This window comes from Rattus norvegicus, chromosome 16 (genome assembly GCF_021556685.1).
Source record: "Rattus norvegicus strain SHRSP/BbbUtx chromosome 16, alternate assembly SHRSP_T2T, whole genome shotgun sequence".
NCBI lineage: Eukaryota > Metazoa > Chordata > Mammalia > Rodentia > Muridae > Rattus > Rattus norvegicus.
In genome coordinates, this window is record NC_141549.1 from 81,461,535 (window position 1) to 81,485,864 (window position 24,330).

General features: G+C 40.4%; 2 protein-coding genes across 2 annotated transcripts in view; both read left to right on the top strand.

The window, feature by feature from the left end:
- Erich1 (glutamate-rich 1) overlaps positions 1-24,330 on the top strand; it is a gene marked incomplete at its 5' end in the record, with an annotated part of 52,793,804 nt that overhangs the window by 50,590,975 nt on the left and 2,178,499 nt on the right.
- Positions 1-24,330, top strand: part of Csmd1 (CUB and Sushi multiple domains 1) — a 1,600,021-nt gene that overhangs the window by 1,148,486 nt on the left and 427,205 nt on the right. For both annotated transcript variants that reach the window (XM_087588866.1, NM_001037327.2), the window contains exons 9-10: positions 10,572-10,696; positions 22,171-22,292. In XM_087588866.1, the coding sequence (XP_087444992.1) occupies positions 10,572-10,696; positions 22,171-22,292 (247 nt within the window). The remainder of the gene's footprint in view (positions 1-10,571; positions 10,697-22,170; positions 22,293-24,330) is intronic.

The following is a 24,330-nucleotide window of genomic DNA, read 5'->3' on the forward strand; positions in this document are numbered from 1 at the left end:
GTTAATTTGGACACACTCTCTGTGTGCTCTTGTTAGTCTGGCTAAGGGTTTAATCTATCTTGTTGATTTTCTCAAAGAACCAACTTTTGGTTCTGTTGATTCTTTCTATGGTCCTTTTTGTTTTTACTTGGTTGATTTCAGCTCTGAGTTTGATTATTTCCTGCCTTCTACTCCTCCTGGGTGTATTTGCTTCTTTTTGTTCTAGAGCTTTTAGGTGTGCTGTCAAGCTGGTGACATATGCTCTTTCCTGTTTCTTTCTGCAGGCACTCCAGGCTATGAGTTTTCCTCTTAGCACAGCTTTCATTGTGTCTCATAAGTTTGGGTATGTTGTACCTTCATTTTCATTAAATTCTAAAAAGTCTTTAATTTCTTACTTTATTTCTTCCTTGACCAGGTTATCATTGAGTAGAGCATTGTTCAATTTCCACGTGTATGTGGTCATTCTTCCCTTATTGTTATTGAAGACCAGTTTTAGGCCATGGTAGTCTGATAGCACGCATGGGATTATTTCTATCTTTCTGTACCTGTTGAGGCCCTTTTTTTGACCAATTATATGGTCAATTTTGGAGAAAGTACCATGAGGAGCTGAGAAGAAGGTATATCTTTTTGCTTTAGGATAGAATGTTCTATAAATATCTGTTAAGTCCATTTGGCTCATTACTTCTCTTAGTCTGTCTACATCTCTGTTTAATTTCTGTTTCGATGATCTTTCCGTTGATGAGAGTGGGGTGTTGTAATCTCCTACTATTATTGCGTGAGGTGCAATGTGTGTTTTGAGCTTTAGTAAGGTTTCTTTTACATATGTAGGTGCTCTTGTATTTGGGGCATAGATATCTAGGATTGAGAGTTCATCTTGGTACATTTTTTCTTTGATGAATATGAAGTGTCCTTCCTTATCTTTTTTAATGACTTTTAGTTGAAAATTGATTTTATTTGATATTAGAATGGCTACTCCAGCTTGCTTCTTCTGACCATTTCCTTGGAAAGTTGTTTTCCAGCTCTCATTCTGAGGTAGTGTCTGTCTTTTGTCTCTGAGGTGTGTTTCCTGTAGGCAGCAGAATTCAGGGTCCTCGTTGTGTATCCAGTTTGTTAATCTATGTCTTTTTATTGGGGAGTTGAGGCCATTGATGTTGAGAGATATTAAGGAATAGTGATTATTGCTTCCTGTTATATTCATATTTGGATGTGAGGTTATGTTTGTGTGCTTTTCTTCTCTTTGTTTTGTTGCCAGGACGATTAGTTTCTTGCTTCTTCTAGGGTATAGCTTGCCTCCTTATGTTGGGCTTTACCATTTATTATCCTTTGTAGTGCTGGATTTGTAGAAAGATATTGTGTAAATTTGGTTTTGTCATGGAATATCTTGGTTTCTCCATCTATGTTAATTGAGAGTTTTGCAGGATACAGTAACCTGGGCTGGCATTTGTGTTCTCTTAGGGTCCGAATGACATCAGTCCAGGATCTTCTGGCCTTCATAGTTTCTGGCAAAAAGTCTGGTGTGTTTCTGATAGGTCTGCCTTTATATGTTACTTGACCTTTTTCCCTTACTGCTTTTAATATTCTTTCTTTATTTTGTGCGTTTGGTGTTTTGACTATTATGTGATGGGAGGAATTTCTTTTCTGGTCCAATCTATTTGGAGTTCTGTAGGCTTCTTGTATGCTTATGGGTATCTCTTTCTTTAGGTTAGGGAAGTTTTCTTCTATGATTTTGTTGAAGATATTTACTGGTCCTTTGAGCTAGGAATCTTCACTCTCTTCCAAACCTATTATCCTTAGGTTTGATCTTCTCATTGAGTCCTGGATTTCCTGTATGTTTTGGACCAGTAGCTTTTTCTGCTTTACATTATCTTTGACAGTTGAGTCGATGATTTCTATGGAATCTTCTCCTCCTGAGATTCTCTCTTCTATCTCTTGTATTCTGTTGGTGAAGCTCGTATCTACAGCTCCTTGTCTCTTCTTTTGGTTTTCTATATCCAGGGTTGTTTCCATGTGTTCTTTCTTGATTGCTTCTATTTCCATTTTTAATTCCTTCAACTGTTTGATTGTGTTTTCCTGGAATTCTTTCAGGGATTTTTGTGACTCCTCTCTATGGGTTTCTACTTGTTTATTTATGTTTTCCTGGAATTCTTTTAGGGATTTTTGCGATTCCTCTCTGTAGGCTTCTACTTGTTCTCTAAGGGAGTTCTTCACATCTTTCTTGAAGTCCTCCAGCATCATGATCAAATATGATTTTGAAACTAGATCTTGCTTTTCTGGTGTGTTTGGATATTCCGTGTTTTCTTTGGTGGGAGAATTGGGCTCCGATGATGCCATGTAATCTTGGTTTCTGTTGCTTGGGTTCCTGTACTTGCCTCTCGCCATCAGATTATCTCTAGTGTTACTTTGTTCTGCTATTTCTGACAGTGGCTAGACTGTCCTATAAGCCTGTGTTTCAGGAGTGCTGTAGACCTGTTTTCCTGTTTTCTTTCAGCCTGTTATGGGGACAGAGTGTTCTGCTTTCGGGCGTGTAGTTTTTCCTCTCTACAGGTCTTCAGCTGTTCCTGTGGGCCTGTGTCTTGAGTTCACCAGGCAAGTCGATTGCAGCAGAAAAGTTGGTCTTACCTGTGGTCCTGAGGCTCAAGTTTGCTCTTGGAGTGTTACTTATGAGCTCTCCGCGGAGGCAGCCACCAGGAAGATCTGTGCCGCCCTTTCCGGGAGCTTCAGTGCACCAGGGTTCCAGATGGTGTTTGGTGTTTTCCTCTGGAATCAGTAATGTGTGCAGAGTGCAGTCTCTTCTGGTTTCCCAGGCGTGTCTGCCTCTCTGAAGGTTTATCTCTCTCCCACGTTATTTGGGTGCAGAGAACTGTTTATCCGGTGGGTCCCTTCAGGTTCAGGTGGTGTCTCAGATGCAGTGGACCTCGGGAGGTGTATTCTTGTTGGAGGAAGTGTGGAAGTGGGTCTTTGAGATCAGATATATATGCAGAAGTCTGCCCAGTGTGATCCAAAGCCTCTTCCTGTTTGCCTGGGAGACAGTCTTCTAGCTGCCTTCAGATAAGGATGTAGAACTCTCAGCTCCTTCTCCAGCACCATTTCTGCCTGGATGTTGGCATGATTTTCATCATGATTATAATTGACTAAACCTCTGAAACCGTGAGCCAACCCCAGTTAGATATTCTTTATATTAATTGCCAGTGTTCATGGTGTCTGTTCACAACAGTAGAAACTCTAAGACACTAAGAATGTACCAATGGTCAAAATTGGGGCTGGAAAAATGGCTCATTGTTCAAAAGTCTCTCAGAGGGCTGGAGTTTGGTTCCTAGCACCATGTCGATTGACTTCCTCTGTAAATTAGTGCTGAAACTCTAGATAAGAGTCTATTAACGTGTAGGTCATGCCCCCTTTGTGGGGTGTGAAGGACCCTTTCATAGGGGTAGAATATTAGATATCCTGCACATTAAATATTTACCTTATAATTCATAACATTGGGAAAATTACAGTTATGAAGAGGCAACAAAATTAATTTCATTGTTGGGAGAAATCACAATATGAATAACTGTATTAAAGGGCTACAGCATTAGGAAGGTTGAGAATGACTTGTCTAGATATAGGAGACACTGATGCCCTCTTCTGGACTCTTTGGAAACCTGTACACATGTGGCAGAACTACCCACCAAAATCACCACCACCATTACCCCCCCCCCCCACACACACACACACACACACGTGTAAATGAAATCAATCTTTTAAAAATTAAATTAATTAACCTGAAATAGAATTATGAATCTATCTGGCTGCCCCAGCAGATTCTTCAGATAGTTACAGGGACTACAGGAAGGCGTGAGCTACTCTACCCATCCTCTCTTTGGCAATGAGAATGGTGGTCCCCACAGTCACATCAACACCATCCAGTTTGGGATTCAAATTTAATACTTAAGTCATTGCAGATTTTTTTCCAGAATTAGTTGGACCAACATTTTTGAAAAGTCCATAAATAATCACTTTCCAGGAACCCCATATTTGGAAGTAGTTTGTGTTAGCTCAAACATCTAGAAATAGCTTTTTCACCTCAGAATACTCTTCCCATAGCAAGTAAATAAATGTCAATGAATGGTGTCCATTGAAAAGATTAAAAGCTGAAGGATGAGGGTTTTAGAGCAGGGAACAGTGAATTAAGAAGATAATATTTTTTGCTATTGTAATCTATTTGAAAGGCAAAGTCCTCCAGCTTCCATTGTTCCACTCACACTTGCCCTTTAAGTATTAACAGTGCATAACATATCTACAACTTTTTCATTCTCTAATACTTGTCTTCATTGTGAAACCTAATTATTTTAAATGTCCTATTTCATTCTGCCAATGAAAAGCTAGATATTTTTCTGGAATCATATTTGAAAAAAACTATGAAAACAAGATTAGTCAATCTGATATAGCTAATATACAGTATCTCAAAAATAGTGATAAGTCAATGGAAACTTGGTTTGCTGTGTATTTGAAGTAAAAAGCACACATGGCTTTTAAACTAAACTGATTTGAGAGCCAGGATAAGACAAAACCAAAGCTCAAGTCAATAAATTAGAAGCCAGGCCATATTTCTTTCCCACCCCATCTTGATCCATTGCTGAGACAATTGGCTTCAGCTCAGCCTGAGGGTCGCCCATTGGGCTGCATTTAGACCTGCATTCAGATGGAAAGCTGGCCATTGTTAATAAATTCAATGCTTTAATGTCAGAATTGTTCCAGTATCTGTTGATGCCATTTCGACTAAGCCCTGTAAAGATTTCACAACACTAGTGAAGTTTTGTGTGGTTCCCTGAATGTCCTGGAAATGGAAAGTGACAGCACTGGAGCACAGCCTTCTGGGAAAGACTGACTCCACAGGAAGATGTCCAGTTCTGGGAAAAGTCCTCACTCAGAGGACCTGGAAAGGGTTCCTGAGCAGGTGCCTGAAAGGTGTCTGGAAAATTGTGCGTGCCAGAGCCTCCCATTAGTGAGGATAGACAGTCTGAGGATGAAATCTTAACAGTTTTCTTTTTAACTTCATAGAAACAGAACAGTACAATTACTAGAAATTAGAAGAGATACTTAACAATAGTTCCACTGACAAATACTAGAATGTTTTCTGCTCTATAGATATAACTAGAACTGATTGGTACGTGGATCCTTAGATTAGGTGGCTCTGAGTCATGTTTCATTCCTTGTAACATTTATACATATGCCTATACTAAGTACCATGATCCTTATTCACAGTTCGACTTGTATTCTGTCAAATATTTCTAATAGTAGCTTCATCAAGCACGGCCTTACTGTTGGATGCCATCTCTAGCAGCATTGCCTCATAATTTGGACAGGCACTTACAATGCTGCCACAAATGAGACTGACAAGTCAAGGGATCAAAACTGACCAATGTAAATTGGATATCCTATGTATACAATGTATTTTGAAATGTAAGCATTTTGTGTGCCAGAATCCAGCTAGCTAGTATGTCTGACATCATCCGGTCATAATTCCTGATGATGATATTTAAAATCTGTGTCCACAATTTTCAAAAGAATAATATGTCATGCATTTTGTGTTAATGCTGCTAGCAATCTATACATGAGACCACCTGCGCTCATGTTCCTTATAATTGGGCTCATCTGTCCTATGGATAGCATTTCTGGGATCTATCTTCCTCTTCCGGGCCATGATGACCAGATTCTTCTCTGTGTCTCTATGAGTTCTAGTCTGTAACTTCTCAAGTATAAATAGGGTATGTAGTGTATCTTTCTATCCCTGAGTAAAGTGGCCTCCTGATTTATCCGTGGTGGTGTTAGTACCAGGAGGTCCCTCTGTTTGCATTCTGGGTACATACCACACTTCACTTGTCTGTATTTATCTGCTGTCGTTCACTTGGTTCTGTATCATGTTTGTGACTTTCAAAGCTGGAAATGTGCACATCACTCTGATATTGATTCTCCTGCTTTCACCTATTCAGCCAGCAGGGATACTGGAGCCCATAAGAGTTCTTTCTTTAAGAAAAAAAAAAGCTATGATGAGTTTTCATGTCATTTTCCACAGTAGTTGTGCTAAATTTATATTCCTCCAAATAGTACACAAGGCTTCCCTTATTTCTGCACCGTCACAGATTAATACCACTTTTCTTCTTATTACATCAGTGCTACGAACACCATTCAATATCTTTTTGTGGTTCTTTAAATATATTTTATTAATTCCTTGAGAATTTATTATAATAATTGATTCATCCACTCACTCACTGTTCTACTTCTCCCAATTTCATAGTCCAATGAGTCCAATTTGTGCTGCCTATACATGAATGGGTTTAGAGACATCCATGGGTACATGCTTGACCTGCCAGGGGTCACACTTAAATCCAAAGTTAGGGGTGAGACCTCATAAATTTTTCTTCTGTTTGTGCTAGAATGTTCACTGGCTTTATCCATGCAGACCCTGAGTTCTTAAGTGTACTCTCCTATCAGGACCAGAAGACACTATTTTGTTCATGTCTTCCCTGATATCTAGATTTTATGGTGTTTTCACTGTCTCGTCCACAATTGTCCCCAAACTTTTGGGGCAGTTGATATAGATGTCCGATTTGTGGCTGAGCGTAGCACTGAAACTTGTTCTCTATTCTCTGATCAGTTGTGAGGTTCTGTATCCAGTACACACACACACACACACACACACACACACACACACATACACACAGAGAGAGAGAGAGAGAGAGAGAGAGAGAGGGAGAGAGAGAGAGAGAGAGAGAGAGAGAGAGAGAGAGAGAGAGAGAGAGAAACTTTGCTCTGATGAGGTCTGAGACTAACACTGGGCATATAGAGAAACAGTTTAGGGTGAACTTTGACAGTCTGCCCACTTTGCAAAGTAATAGTAATTGATTAACCTACGAGACCTGGGACATCCTCTTCGGTTTGTTCCTTGCTAGATTTTCAGTACAAGGTATGTGTTTCCTCTGGTTAAGTCAACCTGAAATCCAAGCAGAGAGGTTAGTTACCTCCATAACATTCGTGTGGCTCTTGTGCCCATGACATCTCCAGTGGCATTTCTTGCCGCTCCAGTGCTTGTAGTTCAGTGTTTATAGCTGCTCACACTGTTGGCAAAACTCCCTGATAAGACCATACTTGATTTTTCTATGTCTTTTAACAAATGTCTATGGTGTCTTAAGCAACATGTGTTTGTTTATTTGTTTTAAGGCAGAGCATCTCTGTGTAGCTCTAGCAGACTTGGAACTCCCTATGTAGACCAGGCTGGCATGGAACTCACAGAGATCCACCAACCAGCCTCTGTCTCTCAAGTGCTAGGACTAAAGATGTGTGCTGCCATGCCCATCATTACCATCACATTCTTACAGGGAACCCAGAGTAAGTAACGGCACTGGCCTGTATTTTAGGGGCTCTCAGGGAACCCCCAGTCAATGACTGGAGAAGAAGCCCACACTAACTCTGGGCTTTTTATTTAGCAACTTGCATTCCGACAGAAACATAATCCCCTGTGAGAGTAATGCTAGCTAAATTATTTTATATGAAAAATGATATGTGGTATGTGTGTACGTGTGTTTGTTGTGCTTTTGCATTGTGTGTGTATGTGTGTGTGTGTGTGCTTTTGCAGTGTGTGTGTGGTGTGTGTGTGTGAATGTGTGTATGTCTGTGTGTGTGTGTGTGTGTTTGTGTTTGTGTTTGTGTTTGTGTTTGAAACTTCTAAAATAGTAGGTTTCCATGTGGCTTTCTCAAACAGCCTTGATTTTAGTTAATACTCCTCCACCCTTCCCCCCCACATCCATGTCCCCACCTCAACCACCTGCTTCATAATCCCCCTATTCTCTATGATTCTCCCCTCCTTAAGATCTTTCTGCCCACTTCCCACCAATGATCATTTCTAGTTTCCTGACCTCTGCTAGATCCTGGACTGCAAGTTGAGCAGACAACATTAGAGATCTGGTACTTCGTCCCACTTTCTGGATGCGGGTTACCACCATCCGTATGTTTTCTGGTTCTGCCTTTTACCTGCAAATGTCATGATTTCCTCTTTCTTTATGGCTGGAAAGCATTGCATCATGCATGGCCACCACATTTCATTCTCCATTCAGCCGTAAACAGGTGTTGAGGTGGTTTTCATATCCTGGCTCTTGTGGACAGTGAAGACATGGACATGACTGAGGACGTATCTCTGTAGTAAGATACAGTCACTTAAACAGATGCCCAGGAGTGGCCATATTACCCTGAAGTCTGTCTCCATACACTTGTGAATCTGATATTGCTTTGTTCTCACTTTGACCAATCTGTGTTTATTGTATCTGGATCTCATATGTCGTTTTCCCTCTTTTGGTATATTGTCTCTTTGCTCTGTAAATGTTTTCTTTCCTATACTGAAGATTTAGGGCTTGAAACCTCATTTGTCTATTTTGTCTGAGCTTTGAGGATTTCAGGTTCCTACTTCTTTTCAATACTTAAAGGAAATTTGTGATTTGATTGCAATATAGCAGGTGGGAGGCAGATATACTACCTCCGCGTCCCTGTTCTCCTATTTTCCACCCTTGAAACAGCATGTTAGCAATTAGCATCTCATATTAGGAGGGCCACAGAAAAATTTTGGCAGACCGTCATGTTCCCTCTCTGCTACCCCAGGTCTAATCATTACCATTTTGATTCCTTCACATTCATTTTTATTAAGGTTTACTAAGTGTCATTTTTCTTCCTTAGCCGTTCCGTTATCTCCTTGAGATTAGGACTTTCTATGTTTTCTTCATTTCTGCCCATCTGATTTCTAGAGTGTGGCCTAGAATCTGTTCAATGCAAATGTTCAGAAGGAGTAATGAAAATATTGAAATTCAAGTAAAGACAGGTAGATAGGAAATAAACTGTGGATAGGGAATAGATATGTAATAATTGGTTTTAAGACAAAATTGGTAGATTTGAATAACCTGTTAACTATAGTTCAGATGTTGTAATAAAGCCTAATCATTAGGGATTATGGGAGAAGTCTACAAATTATGGTGGTCTTTGGAGTCAGTCATACTGGCAATGGGATAGAATTATGTGTGCTTTCAACGCATTTTATCTTAAAAGCTCATGTTTCATATCTATCAATTTTTTTCAAAATCTGCATTCCAGAAATCAGTTGTTCTTGGCATGTGGTATAAAGACAGCTTTTTGGACAACTAAAACTGAAAATTCCATGTACTTCATATCCTCTTAATAGGCACTGGTTTGCATAGTATTTCTTATGAAACTGAGATTTTCTTTTGAAATGGGAAAGTACTTTAGTTCATTAACCTAAGAATCTTGCCACCTGGGTTGGCTCAGCATTAATGACTTTTGACACCTTCAGGACTATCACCAGAAACAGTACCGTGGAGTTTCGAGTTGATTTATCATGAGGCTTGAGAGAAACTAATTCCAATACCCCCTGTGGTACCTTTTGTTCCATCAGCAGGAAAGGAAACATGCTTATTTCTTCCCTTTTGTCTTATTTGTTTAAACTTTATGGATCTACATGGATGGCTATCATCTCTTCCCCAGAGACTCGGGCTCTTACTCATGTTCCCTCAACAGCTCCCTGTGTAGAATCGCTTCCTGTAACAGTCGACCTGTGGGATAGTAAAGCTCTCCAGCTGTCCACTCAGATGGTGGGCAAAGAGACATCTATGTCCTCAGTGTGACAGTTGCCTCACATGCTACCTTACCCTCCAACTTGCACAATACCTCATGCACCTGTCAAAACTGCCATCCTGGACGATGTCCTATCTGGTTTCAATAATCTGGCTTTCTGTTTTTAGATTTGTCTCTGGAGCCAAAACAGTCTTTCATCTTGTTCTAGGATGAACGCATTGCCCTTCCCTAGGATCCATGATAAATGCTTCTGTTCCTGTAACATGTATTTCTGAATGTTCTAGGGAGTATGTTCCAGGGAGTCTGGTGAATGTTGATGGTAGGACTATAGGTCCTTTGCAAAGACGTTTTCTTGGACTCTTTCTGTCCTGGCTTCTGTAAACTATATAGTCGTGTAAGACAATTCAGAGTCCAAAATTCTCTCACATGTGTATTCCTGTTTAATCCATAAACCTTCCTTGAAGGCTGCAGTAATGGTCTGGCAATTAAGGGCACCAGTTGCTATTACAGAGGACCCAGGTTCAGTTCTGAAAAAAACTACATGGCACCTCACAAAACGTGTGCAACCCTGCCCCCTCTTCTGAACTCTAGGTCAGACCACATGTACATTGTATACAGATGTATGTGAAGGCAAAATGTCTGTGCATGATAAATAAATAAAAATAAATAAATAAACACCTTTAATTTTTTAAAAAAATATTACTTTGACTTTCTTCTGTTTTTGAAGTGACTCTTAAGGTTTATAAGGTGACCTCTCAGCATACTCTTCAGATTATGCCAAGCTCAGGCAAGCTCAAGGCTAGCCTCGGTTACCTGCAACCTACTCTAAAACTGCCATAACCCCCAACTCCCAAAACAGTCTCTCGTGGATTGCTGGTTATGCTACACTGTTAGAATGGAGTGACAGCACTAGGTCGTCTGTTGGGGTCCTTCTTCTGTTGGTAATTTTGGACTGTCTTCTTCTTGATGCTGTCTAGGGTTGGTGCAAACGTGCAGTTCTCCTGTGAGGATAATTATGTCCTCCAAGGGGCCAAGGGCATCACCTGTCAAAGAGTCACAGAGACCCTAGCAGCATGGAGTGACCACCGACCCATCTGCCGAGGTAAGGCGCCCAGTAGGATGGTCCAGACACTTCCAAGGGCAGGATATACTCCTGAACACGGGGTAAAGTTTAACTGGGAGTTTAAATGGTCAGGAGCAAGGGAAAGATTTAATAATATGTGTATCTTCAAGATGATGTGGGTCAGAAGAAAGTACCTCAAGGTTTGTTAGGAGGTAATTCCTCTAAGGCTATCAATGTTTTCATGGTAGTACAGCTATGAGTAAATATGATATATTGAGCACACACAAAAACACACATGTATATGCAGAGGAGCACATATACATCACACATTGGTAGTTCTCTTTATATGTGCACAGTGTGTATGCACATTAAAAACGTGTAGCAAATCTTAAAGCCCTAGCCCTTTGGTGGCACTGTGAATGCAATGAGTGATAGAAAGAATTTATCAACATGGTCTCAGATCTTCGTTTAAATAACCAATGGTCTTTCAGATTCTTTGCACTTATTTATTTACACATGCATGTGTGTGGGTATGTCTGAGCCCACAAACCTTGCATGGTTCCTATGGAGGCCAGAATAACTTTCAGAAGGGGGTCATATCTTTCCAACATCATGGTGGTATTTCAGTCTACAGTGTGATAACTTCCAATCTGTCTTGCCAGCTCATAAACTACACTCGGATGTGGTTTACCAAAGAAAATAGTCACCATCACCATTATCTACTTTCTTCAAATGATATACATGAAATTAAACAGAAATAAAATATCAATATTCTTCCTTTATGATATATGTGAAACCTGCCTAAAGTTTGGAAACAATATAGAGTCTCATATTATGTCTCTCATGACTTAACTGTTTTACATGAAAAACATTTTGAAATTAAAGAGAAAACTAAGTTTGGACTTTATGTCACTTTTTTCATCTATCTTATAAAATAACCTATATAATCTGATAGTTTTTAAAGAAATATAAAGCACTAAGTGGATCATAGAAAGTTCTGTAAATAACATCTTCCCCTCTGTGTAGACATTAAGTTAGTTATTAGTTTTGGTCAAGTGTGTGCATGGGTGTGGTGTGTTCACCCATGCATGCATACATGAAGGCCAGAAGTCAATATTGAATAACTTTCTCAATAGTTCCCCACCTTAATTTTTAATTATGGGGTCACTTTGAGCCAACCTTTCATGCTTTCCTGGGATGTGTTTGACTCTCTCCCTCAGCACTGGGTTCTAGGCATGACTTTTACATCGATGCTGGGAGTCCTTAAGCCTTGTACAAGAAGACTTTTAACACTGAGCCATCTTCCCAAACCCTGAACCTTGTAGCCTTTTAAAAGGATGTCTGGAACATGTGTTGTTGTGTTTTTAATATTTTTCCACATGTAATGCCTGCACTCATTGACAGTCATAGTAACAGTTTGCAAAAGTCTCTGCCAGAGCACTGCCTACAAGAGAAGTATATTTGACTTTATTCTTCATGGACTTTCATGGCCTTTTTGATGATGCTTTGAATGAGAACACCGTTATCCATTAATTTGGGAAGTCATTGTAGATAATGTGCATAGTAAATGATGACTCTGTGCTGTGTATTTTCAAATATGTAAAAACAGAAAGCATGGGGTATCTCATGCCTGTGGTCCCAAGACAGAGGAGGCACAGGTAGGAGGATGCTACATTTTAGGGAAGCCCATATGCTAATCCTTATGTGACTGTTACTCACTCAGGAAGACAGGCACAGAAACATCTTGGCACCCTGACAGGATTAGTGCATTGCTTTGTTTGCTCTTCTGCTCTGTCAGTTAGATATAGTTGATTGAATTGTCCCCTTTACCATTCTAGAATAATGTTCTTTCTACCTGGAGCAAGTTCTTGGGATAGATTTCTCATGGAGGATTTAGTTTGCTGGGCATTTGCTACAGCAGAAAAAATAGAACCTTCAGTACTTTTAAATCTCATGTTGTTTTCCACGGTGGCTCACAGAGACTGAACCACCAACCAAAGAACATGCAAGGGCTGGACCTAAGCACCCCACCAGATGTGCAGCTTCTTCATGTGGGTCCCCTAACAATTGGAGCTGAAGCTGTCATTGGCTGACTGTGTTGCCTGCCATTAGATCCCCTTCCTCTAACTGCACTTCCTGGTTGGGCCTCCCTGGGACAGGATGTGCTTAGTCCTACTGCAACTGGATGTCCTAGGGTGTGACATCTTTATTGTCAATACTTTATTATAAACAGCATAAAGAAGTGATACATAAGATTCTCACACGGCCTGTACATCTCAGATTCATATCCCAGTTTGTCAATTATGGTTCTGCTTTCTAACTGATGCTGGCCCTATAAGCATAGCACTGACAGAGTGGAGCCTCCTGATCTGAAATCCAAGGATAATGTGGGCTACATAGCAAAACCTTGCCTCAAAAGAGTTAGTAAATTCCTGTTTTCTGCATGGCCTACCCTGTCTCTGAACTCTGTACAATGACTCAAGCACTGATTTCTACTTCCTCCAGTGGGCAGGAGAGAGCAGGGCCAAGGAGAAGAGGGAAGGGGAGGGGAGAGGATTGTCAACTGGGTTCCTCAAGTTCTTATTGTCCCCATCCCTGCCCATTTTAAAGCTCTCCTCCACTGTTTAATAGCAGTACCTCAGGTCACACAGCGGACCCTGTGTAAGTCACATTCAAACAGAAAATAATACCACGAGGATAGGGATGAGTCTGTGTGTTTGTTTCCTGGCACTGATTCACAGATGCACTGTCTTGCTCTCTAATAACTACGTGCAGAAAGATAAAAGATAGAAAGCAGAGAGACAGCAAACAGGCTGGACTCCCGGGGGCCTATCACACCTATTATCCACAGACCAAGAAAGAGCGGGATTTTATCTTTTCATAAAAGACTTGTAAACAACTATCCTGTTAGGGTACCAACCACAGACCAGTGAAAAGACAGAGCCCAAGGGAAGCTGGATGAAGAACAGAATCACTGGGCTTGCTTCCAGGAACATGGATGACTCCCAGACTTACAGGGAGCAGAGTAAGGCCATCCAGGTGTAGCAACCAGAAGTTCTAAACTCAGAACCGCTTTAGCCCTTCCCCCACACATTCAGACAGGTCAGTAGCTCCTGAAGGATGTTGTGTTATCTGTCTTAAAAGTTTTACTGCTGTGAACAGATATCACGACCAAACCAACATTTATAAGGACAACTTTTAAGTGGGGCTGGCTTGCAGCTTCAGTGGAGACACTTCCTCCAAGGCCACACACCCAAAGAATGCTACTCCTGGGGCCAAGAATATTCACCCACCACATCAGCTGATCTCAGCTGTCTAGACTTATTCTAAGGAAGCTACATGACTCCCAGACACACACAAGTTAAACTCACACCACCCACACACACCATCTTACCAATATCAAACAGCCATGAAATGGGTGAATTTAGCTTTATTGATATGTTTATTGGGTACAAGTGCTAAAAAGATATTATCTACACACTGATGTAAAGACCATAATGTGATATCTGTATTTTGATCATTTTCCCACACACTGTCCCATGGGAACACTGTGTGGATCTGATGGTTCTAACATGCCTGCCTTCTGATCACCCATGCTGGGAATGCCTCATGGATCAGCCAGCACTGCTTTAGGTAGAGTACGCCTGCTTCCCAGCCTTGGAGTCATCAACACGCTAAGGCTGCTGAGAGGGCACGACCCAGTGACTCATAGTCATTTTTCTGGATGGCATCCATAGCAGAATATACTTTCTTCAATTAAAATCCATAGTCTTCTAGACTGGCCTTTTAAGTGTGAAGATGTCCTCATTTCTTCCTTTGAATGACCTCTTACTGGCACCTGATGATGGACTGACTCACTGGTCGTGAAGAGCTAAAAATTGGGCTCTTCTCTATTTCTATAAAAAGATGATGCTGTGTCTCTAACAGGTACAGAGAACTTTCAAATAGTTCTCAAAATAGATTGTAGAAGCATTTGGCAAGCTGTGGGTGAGTTTCATCCTGGGGGTGCAATCTACTCAATGCTGACTGTGGGGGGATATTTAGCCAGCTGTGGGAAGTTCCCTATAGCGAATGCAATGTCCAAAGCCTATTCTTGCCACCATTACAAGTAGTTTGTGGAGAGATAACAACCTGGTGTGGATTCTCCATTTCATTTTGGCGATTATGAGAGCCCATGGATTAATCATGTCAGGCATACATTCCAAAGTCAGTCTTTGATCAGAAAGGAGTGACGGCCCTGAGCATTGAGACAAAGAAAAACATAAGGATATTTAAGGTCATTGGATAAAGTAAGGCTTGGTCTTTAAGGTTCCCAGTTCCACAAAGGGTACCTATCTATTAGGTTATTTTCCACCCTTCTCTCCTTGGGGAGTGTCTGATCGAAGCTGCTGGTAACACACCATGAGTCAGAAGTGACCCTGGGTCTAGAAGCTGGTGTGGTTTGCCAAAGCTTGCATTATCTAATTAGCCTGGAGGACTGGGGACATTACCTTTCCCTCCAGTTACCAAACAGATGAATGTTGTCACAGCTCAGTAATTACACAAGGGAATCCATATTCCATTTGAAATTATGCATAGTTCATTTAGAGATATGAAAACAGCTATTATGATTTTTTTTCTCAGGGTAAAACATTACGGGCTGTTTAAAACTGCATAAGCATCCTTAACTGGCAGTAGGAAAAATAAGCAAACAAAAAAGACAAGGAGACGATATAACTTTATTTAAGTGAAATATTCATTCTGGCTGGCGTTTCATTTCCTGAGCCTTAGAAGAGACGAATAGGGAAGGGGGTCTCTACACTGATGTGCCTTCCTGGGTGGAGTTAACATGAGGGCTTGAGTGGCTCCCTACATTGAAAGGGCACGTAAGAAAAGTGAAGTGTTATTTTCAATTGTAACCCCCGTTACACAAAAGTTAATTGGAGGCAGCCTGGGTCACAGAATAAAGTTATTATTACCTCAGGATTCCAGGTGAGGTTAACTAGAATTATCCTTAACATATTAACTTGTCATAGACTGAGGCCGTTATGCATTTTCCTTTCTATCAGAGTCTTACACCTATGCAGAAATGACCTTTTAAATGGTAATGAAAAGATTATTTACACAAGAGAGAAGCTTTATGCTGTTGGATCACAGGTCTAGCATCAGTGTTAGAATTATATTTCATATGGTGGTTACTTGTCCAAGCAGCTATTGTAACAGAGAATTAAAGGAAAAGAAAAGCACGTAGTTTCCTTGGTTGTTCTGAATTAGGAGAAGTACCTGTGACTGGAAATTCTTGAGCTTTGTAATTGAAGGGTACTTGGGAAAACTGTAGTTTTCTAGATATTGTTTTGTGAAAGAGTTTCTGTAAGAGGTGGGTTCATAATTATACTGCTAGCCTATACTGTGGACAAACAATAGCCTGGAATGCACAGAGTTGGTGCTAACCTCATATGGGAGCCATGGCATGACCATCTAAAGTTACTGGCCTTGCTTTTCTCCACTGTGCATCTTGTATCTCGTCAGATGTTAGTGTGTCTGAAATCCCTGCGTTATCCACTCTCTCTCATCACCAGCTCCACTCTGTGGACCTCCCCCCGTGATTCCCTCATTTCCTGACATCATTGTGTATCTCAATTTTTCCTTAAACATTGCGTGTGTTTCTTTGTTTCTTGATTCATACAAGGAGTTTAGTTAATTTCTCCCTCTGCCGTACCCTCACTGTTTGGATCATGGTAGGCAGTCAGCATGTTCTTGGCCAGGCATACTGTCATGTCAAAGCCACGTGGAAGAATAGACTCATGTCCTTTAGTACAGTGTTCAGATGACTCTTGGGTAGAATAATAGTTCTTTTGGTCATCAAGTACAGTAAGAGGCTTAAGACAACACAGCTGAAGACACAGCAGCTGGTAACTGCCTGAGGCAGCCCTGGAATCCAGGTGAGAAAACAGGGGGACTAACAACCCTTAGCACCCTGATCCCTGCTCTCTGTCTTCATTTCATACGATAATCTAGACATTTCAAAATAATTTATTTATCTTTAAAAATTCAAGAAATATACCATTTATTATATATCATATAGTATGTATGTTAATCATATATGTGTTAAATATATACTATAATATATGATCTAGTTATTTGTTTCAAAAAGCTTCCCGTGTGATTCGAGCTGTTGTGCTAGTTTACTAATTTAATTTAGTATACTGGAATCAAAATTTTTACCCTTTAGCTAATTTGACTAAATTGTTAGGATAGAATGGAAAAAACATCCCAGGATCTAAGTAAGTAAATACTTTTATTTTATCTTATATTTTATTTTATTATTATATTTGAGGCCTGATCTCACCTTTAGCTCATACTGGTATCGAAGTCATGGCAACCCCCTTGTTTTATATTCACAAGTGCTGTGATAGCAGATTTGAACTCCCAAACCCAGAAATTATTTAAGTGAGTTGAGTCATGTGAAGGAACTGTGTTTTTCCTTTAATATATTCATCACTCAGATGATAGTCACTGCTGCCTTTAGAAAGGATGAATTTATGTATGAATATAATGTATTTGACTAGACACCCCCTTCCCCATTTCTCACTCATTCTCTTCCTCCCCCTCCCTCCCACCATTTCTCCCTTCCAACTTCATGTGCTACTTTACTTAATCCTGTGAGTCCCTTGGTGCTGCCTGTAAGTAAATGGATGTAGGACCACTCACTGAAGCAGGGGGACCCTGGAGAAAACTTACACTCTGACTCCCAGCAGTCATCAATTATCAACAGCTCCTTACTTAGGGTGAAACTTCACAAATCCCTACTTCATCTATGGGTGGCTTGATCTTGTGTAGTCTTGTGTTTGCAGTCACAATGTCTGTAAGTTCCTGTGTGCAATGGTCTTGTCATGTCCAGAAAATAATATTTCAATACAGATGCCCACTATTCTGGTTCTTATAATCTGTCTACATTCCCCTCCTTGTTGCCCCCTTAGCCTTGGGAAAAGGGGATCTGATATAGACGGCTCATAAGAGTTGAGTACCTCACTGTCTCTTTATTGCTGTGTGCTCACAGGTGAGCTATAATAACAACTGGTACAATACTGGCCTGAATGTTATGGAATTGACCAACCATTTTTCTGGTTAGATTTAAAGCTACTCCACACATCAGAATTCTTCCCTGGTACCATTAACTCATCCAAACCATCTTAGATGGGTGTGTCATAAGGCCTAGGGGAGGACCTACTACTTTAGATTTAACAAACACTATATAAAACTACCCCTGATGTTTTTTTCTTTATGCCCAAAATGTCTTTAAGATGCATGTAAAACTGTACATCTTTAAGTCCTTATCAGAGAAGGTTCTTTATGCAGTAGATGGTGATTAATCCCGAGTTCTGCAACTGGTCAATGTGTTAAGAATAAGAGACTGAAAAGTCCATTTTTTCTTCTTAAAAAATTACATTTTCAATACACAGTTTTATAAGTTCTAGCTTTATTTGGAATATATAATTATCAGTGAAACTTGAGTCTACACACTTAAGAAACTCTCCAGGGAGTAACCTTCATTCCACATTAGGACACAGTGACTGCTCACAGACATTTAGCATGAATAAGACATCATGTCGTCATATGCTGACCAGGGCTAGGTCTTGCGAAGAGTGACAGTAACACTGAACTACACTGCACATAAACACACATCTGTACATGTTGGTGACAGGAAACACAAAGATTACCCTGAAAGGTCTTGGATCCTAGTGCATAGTGATTCCTTATGTAGTTTAAAGACTTCATTGACTGTTTGAATACTGAGCCAATAAAAGAAAAACACAGCAACTACAAGATCAGAAATTGCTTTGCCTTTGAGGACACCATGACTTCCCAGGGCATATCAGGACAGTCCTTCCTCTCCAGCTCTCTCATATCACAGGAGCTACATGCATTTACAATAAGGAGTGAAAAACTACACTGTGTGAGTAAATACCAGAGGCCACAGGCAGAGCTTCAGACTTCTGGCTTTCTGAGCCATCTTGTATGGTCTTGTGTGAATTCCCATTAGCTTAATGTCTGCTCCTCTTCAGGTACAGCAGGTCAAGTTCCTACCACCCTGATTCCCATTCTGTTCCTCAGTGCAGCCTATGCACATTGCTTCTTTTTGTCTTCCAGCAAAACTTCTCTTACACCACCTGGACTATTGTGTGTGCAATGGACGGAGAGCAACACACACTGAGACAGCAGTAATCAAGCTCCCTTGGCCTGGTGACGCTCCACTACTGCTTCTATTCAATGCAACACTCTGTCTTCACATCCTCTCTTCTGTTGCTCTCTTTTCTACCTGTCTTTTTCTTCTTCGCTGCAGAATTTATTTATTTACTTCTTTCTTCCTTTCTTTCTTTCTTCCTTCCCTTCTTTCTTTCTTTCTTTCTTTTTTCTTTCTTTCTTTCTTTCTTCTTCCTTTCTTTCTCTCTTTCTCTCATCCTTCATCCTTGTGGCACGATGTATAAAAACAAAGGCTTCATATGTGCTAAGCAAGGACTCCACTACTGATTTACATGTTTAGTTAACTATTTTATTTTTGAAACAGCTCTATCAAAGCACATGCTCCCTGTAAGAGTAATTTCTCATAAATATGTGAGATAAATCACTTGAAGCTCCGAATCAAGTTTTTTGTAAGCCAGTTGATAGGTCATGCTTCAACACAGGCAACAAAGGCACACAGCGGGGGGAGGGGGAAGTGTTAGAATCTGTGTATTTTTCTGCTGGGGCCTAATGATTGGAGGAGTCCAAATCATCAGTGGGAATGTGGTGAAATAACTTCTGACATCTTCAAATATGTCTTCTCAAAACTTAAATAGTGTTAGCTATCTCTTTCGTAACTCTTATTCAAAACCAACCCAATATATATTGTGATTAACACTTTATTTATAAGAACTGTTAATTATGAAGTGTAGCAAAGTTGAAATTCAATATAAAGACATTATTACTATATAATGATGACTTTCCTTAAGACTTTTTTAACTAATGCCAGCAATGTAAAAATGCTTTAGAAAAATTTCACATTGAAAGCTGATCTTTTCTGAAAACATGTTCCTAAAATACATGTATCACAAAGTGAAGATTAGCATCTAGTGTAGGTCCATGCTTCTAGAAAGCTCTTCTGGGCAAACTGTAGAGCTTCTTCATGCCCAAGAAAATTTGATAAACAGTCTCATCCTTTATTTTAACAATGTAGTTTCTTTAGGTAGAAAATGCTGGTATTTTAAAGTCATGTTTAACATGTTTATACATGTAGAATTGACTAATTTTTAGCTAATTATGTCTGTACTGAGTACTCATCGATATCTAAGTTACTAGATGTGACTCTCAATTTCATATGAAGGACTTCAGCCTATGTTCTTGATGCTAAACTTGTACAATAAAATAAAGAGAAGCCCTAGACTTAGCCTGAGAAGACAAAGCTGGGGAGAAATAGTGGCACTGAAAGAGTCACGACTTCTACAGAGGAGTGTCATTATTTCCAGGATCATTCACAGTTTAAATCATCTCAATAGGAGTATAGACTAGAGAGAAGCCTACATATTCCTTCTGGGGTTAATAGAGGCTTCTAAATTCACCAGAAGCTAGCCCTTGCAGGTCAGGAGATCTACAGTATTGATTCTTAGAGGTGAGTCTCCTAGAAAACAATTGGCCTGAATATATCATCAGCCAAGTGATAGGGGGAAAAGAGAAAGCAGGAGTCATGAACAAGACCAATGCTCCACTGGGTGTCCAGGTAAGCTCCCTGTATGAAGGTGTATAGACTAATTCACTGAATGGCCAGGAATGCTCTGTGCATGACAGTGTCTAGGGTTGGAGCGCAGATTTTGCATGTACTTTCACGTAAAAGTAGCCTTTTTGGTTTTTTTCCCCAAACCCAAATTGAGGTATTAATATCCAGCCTAGAAGCCAGACTGATATTAGATTTCCAAGTTATCCCAATGATTTGTAAGAAAAATAAAACTTTGAGAAAGAAAGGGGTGATTAAAAATACTTTTTAACACAGAGCACGCCATGCTTTTTCGGTTTTACAGTTTAGGGCTTCTATTGCTTTTTCATTCTAAGTCCAAGATGAAGAAAGGAACCACAATGCCGATGCCTTCCTTTGCTTTTGGAATCATTGCTTCTACGTCCTTTAAGCGTTCAACAGCACAATACACTCAAGTGCCTATCTTCATTGTGCTATAAGACTTGGCATTGCTTTTGTGAAATAGCATCTGAGCAATGAGTGAGACGTTGACATTGCATCCACTATCCTCATTTGAGATAGGATGAAGCTTAGCAGAGATGAAACTGCAGTTAAAGTGCCTCCTGTGTGAGGTGTGACACTGGTCCTGAATCCCACTCTATTGAACTCCTTTCTGAAACTCACTGGCTCTGTGCACAGATGGATAGATACACAGACGCTCTGTGTACAAATGAGTACATAGGAAATGAGGTTTTGTGCCCCCAGCAGATTCTGAAGTATTGATCTCTCCATGGCATTGTGACCATGAGTGACAATATCCTTGCACATTTCTTCTAACAAGGTATCCTTACCCATACCCTAAATATCAGGCAGGGTTCCTGAAGATTGAGCAAAAGACAACTGCCAATGTTACGTCATGACCTATTAACAGTAAACTTCCTGGGAACTGAAGAGATGGCTCAGAAGTTAAAAGGCACTTGCTCCTGTTTCAAAGGATCCAGGGGCAGTTTCCAGTAGCCACCATGGTTAGCTAACAACTGCCTATGATTCCAGCACCCAAGGATCCAATACCCTCTTCTGTTATCTCATAGGCATCTTCCCCTCTAAACTCACATGTTCATACCCACACAGAGACATGCACGTGCAAGTATAATAGAAATAAGTATTTATAGAACATAATTAGGTATTATTCTGGTATTAGTTATGGAGTAGGCATGCGCACACTCCTCTACAAGTATCTCTGAACCAATAAAAGGAAAAGAGTCCAGGAATTTGAAAGAGATTGGAGAAGAGGCATGTGGCAGGGTCTGGAGAGAGAAAGGGGAGAAGAAAATGATGTAATATCTGCCTTTTTTTTTAAAGTAAAATGTCATGTTTTTCCTCTCCTAGAAGAATCTAGATATAAATAGAAATTTATATTTATACATACATACAGGTCTGTGTGAGGAGGAGCAGGGGAGAAAAGAGAAAACACTGCTTATCTTTTTCCTTGTATGGAACCTAGAGTAAAGTATACCCTAACATATAGAGACAGATGGTGTGCATTGTGGTGGTATGAAGAGAAGAGGACCAGGAGGGAACTGTAAGGGGAAAATGTGTTATACTCATTTTATACTGTACTCAATTCAAATAATACTCATATGTGAAAATGTCAGACTGACACCCATTATTGTGCATGCTGCCTAAAAACTGATTTCATTTAAAAATGAAGTTCACATCATGGTGGTGTTAAAACAAAAACAAAAACAAAACAGAGAACTCTCATTCCACATGGTGGTGTCTAATGGACTGCTGGGCAAACTATTTTGTTTCCATCTGTTTCCAGCCAGGACATGTGGATCAAACCTGCGTGGGCCGAGTGGTGTCATCACCTCCCCTAACTACCCAGTGCAGTATGAAGACAATGCTCACTGCGTGTGGGTCATCACGACCACTGATCCAGACAAGGTAAGGCTTCTCCACCCACTCACCTGCTGGCAGCAGCCAACTATAATTGGCAGACTTCTTGGGCAAGAGTTGACAGTGTCTATGGCCCACACATCCTCATCTACCCATAGAGCATAGGCAGGACTCAATGCAGCCTCTTGTGGTGGTCAAGGAGAGGAGGTCATTCCTACTGTTGAGTACCTGTGCTCACTGTTCAGTCAACCATTTTCTCTGGCTTGAGACTTCACAGTGCTCCTTGCTAGAAGCTCTTCTGCTAGGTAGAGCTACAGGGCTGGCTTTCCAGCTGGGTTGTCAAAACCAGGCTGTTATCTTTTTCTTCTCCAAAAGTTATCAGGTCCCTCTCCTTTCCCAGTGTCTTATGATACTATATTGGATAGAATGTTTCCCATATCCATGATGACTGAAACTGGGTGAATTTTCTGTAAGTCTGCTACATGTCCTTTATGATGGGATGGCCACCTCTTATAGGAAAGGCCCTATAGAAGGTATTCACAACTATTTCATTTGCTTCAAAATGAATTGTCTTTAATGTACTCTAAATTCAGCAAAATGTGGAGCAGACCATGAGGGTGGGGTGCCCTTATGTCATTTTCATTAAGAAACTGACAGCAAACTATTCTGACATCGATTTCCAACAAAATCAAAGAAATGCTTTTAAAAGACCAGCTTTCTGGTAATGTTAATTTACTGAGCCTCCTGTTGCCACCTTCAGAATGGTCTTGGCGTTTTGTGTCGACAGTGGCCACCTGTCTATTTCTGCAGTCTGCAAACTTCCTTCATTTCTGTTTAGCTTTTTCCCTTGCTTCTGAGTCTCAGTCCTGCAGGAGAGAAAGGGTGGTTCATATCCAGTGGTGTTTCTACCGGATCCCTGTTGGATTCAGCTTGTTTAATTCTGTTATAACACAGCAAGTATTTTATATTCGATGTCAGTTCTGATAAACAGAGATAAGTAAAGATCCAGGGAGCTCCTGAAGGAATTGCTGGACTGTGGTAGCCCACAGAGTCCCTGAGTTCCTGCTGAGGTGCCTATCACCACAGTGCAGCTCCCAGAACAACATCCACACCAGGGCAAATGCACAGATTTCTGTACCCCAGAGCTTTCATCTGTTCGGCTGTTCCTACCCTCAGCCTGTAGGCGCTCTATACATAGAAGTGTGTAGGCCTGAATACATTAGCAGGCATTCTGAACCTCAGGGCCTGCATTGTCAAAGAATCTGTAGGAACATATTCCTTCACTGGGGGCTGTGAAGAATCAGTTGCTACAGGAACCCAAGGTAGCATAGAAGCATCATCCACTAGAGAGCATTAGAAATAGAAGTGGCAACAACACCCAGCAAGAGCTGAACAAGGAGTTGGTTGATAGACAAAGTGTCTATCTAACCAACAATTTAGTTAAACTGGAGTTAACTTGTATACTGTGTTCCTCATCTATAATTGTTTTCCTTGATTTCTACATTCACGCATTTGTGGAATATTTCATGTTTTCTCTACCAGGTTAAGTCATTTGACCTTGAACACTTAGAAAAGGCTTGAAAGTCAGATGGAAATGTTTGTGGAAGAAATTGGAGACAATTGTGTTTGTTTCCTCTGTGGTATGTTATTTAGAATCTATGTAGAACTGAATTAATGGGAAATCTATTACCTCTAATGCCATGCAGTACAAGCAAGAATACATGTTTATATCCTCTCTATAGAGATGCCATTATAACCCAAAATGTTTGATTGTGACATTTATAAAGCATAACATGTTTTATTTTTGTAATTAAGGAAGTAGGACCACCTCTTTTCTTATATTTTATTTTGGCCATAATATAATTAAAGGGAATGAATCAATATAAATCAAAAGAGTGGGTTAGTGCCTAAATATCCCTGTGGTTCAGGAAAAATAAGTAGATGTAAGATGAGACAGAAATGGGGATCCTCTTAGGAGGAGTGTGGCAGTGACACAACCCAGCAGGTGTTCGTCCTGCATGCTGTTGTATCTGCATCCTGAGTCACCAGCCAACCCTATCCCTGAACCTCTTCAGTCGCTATGGCC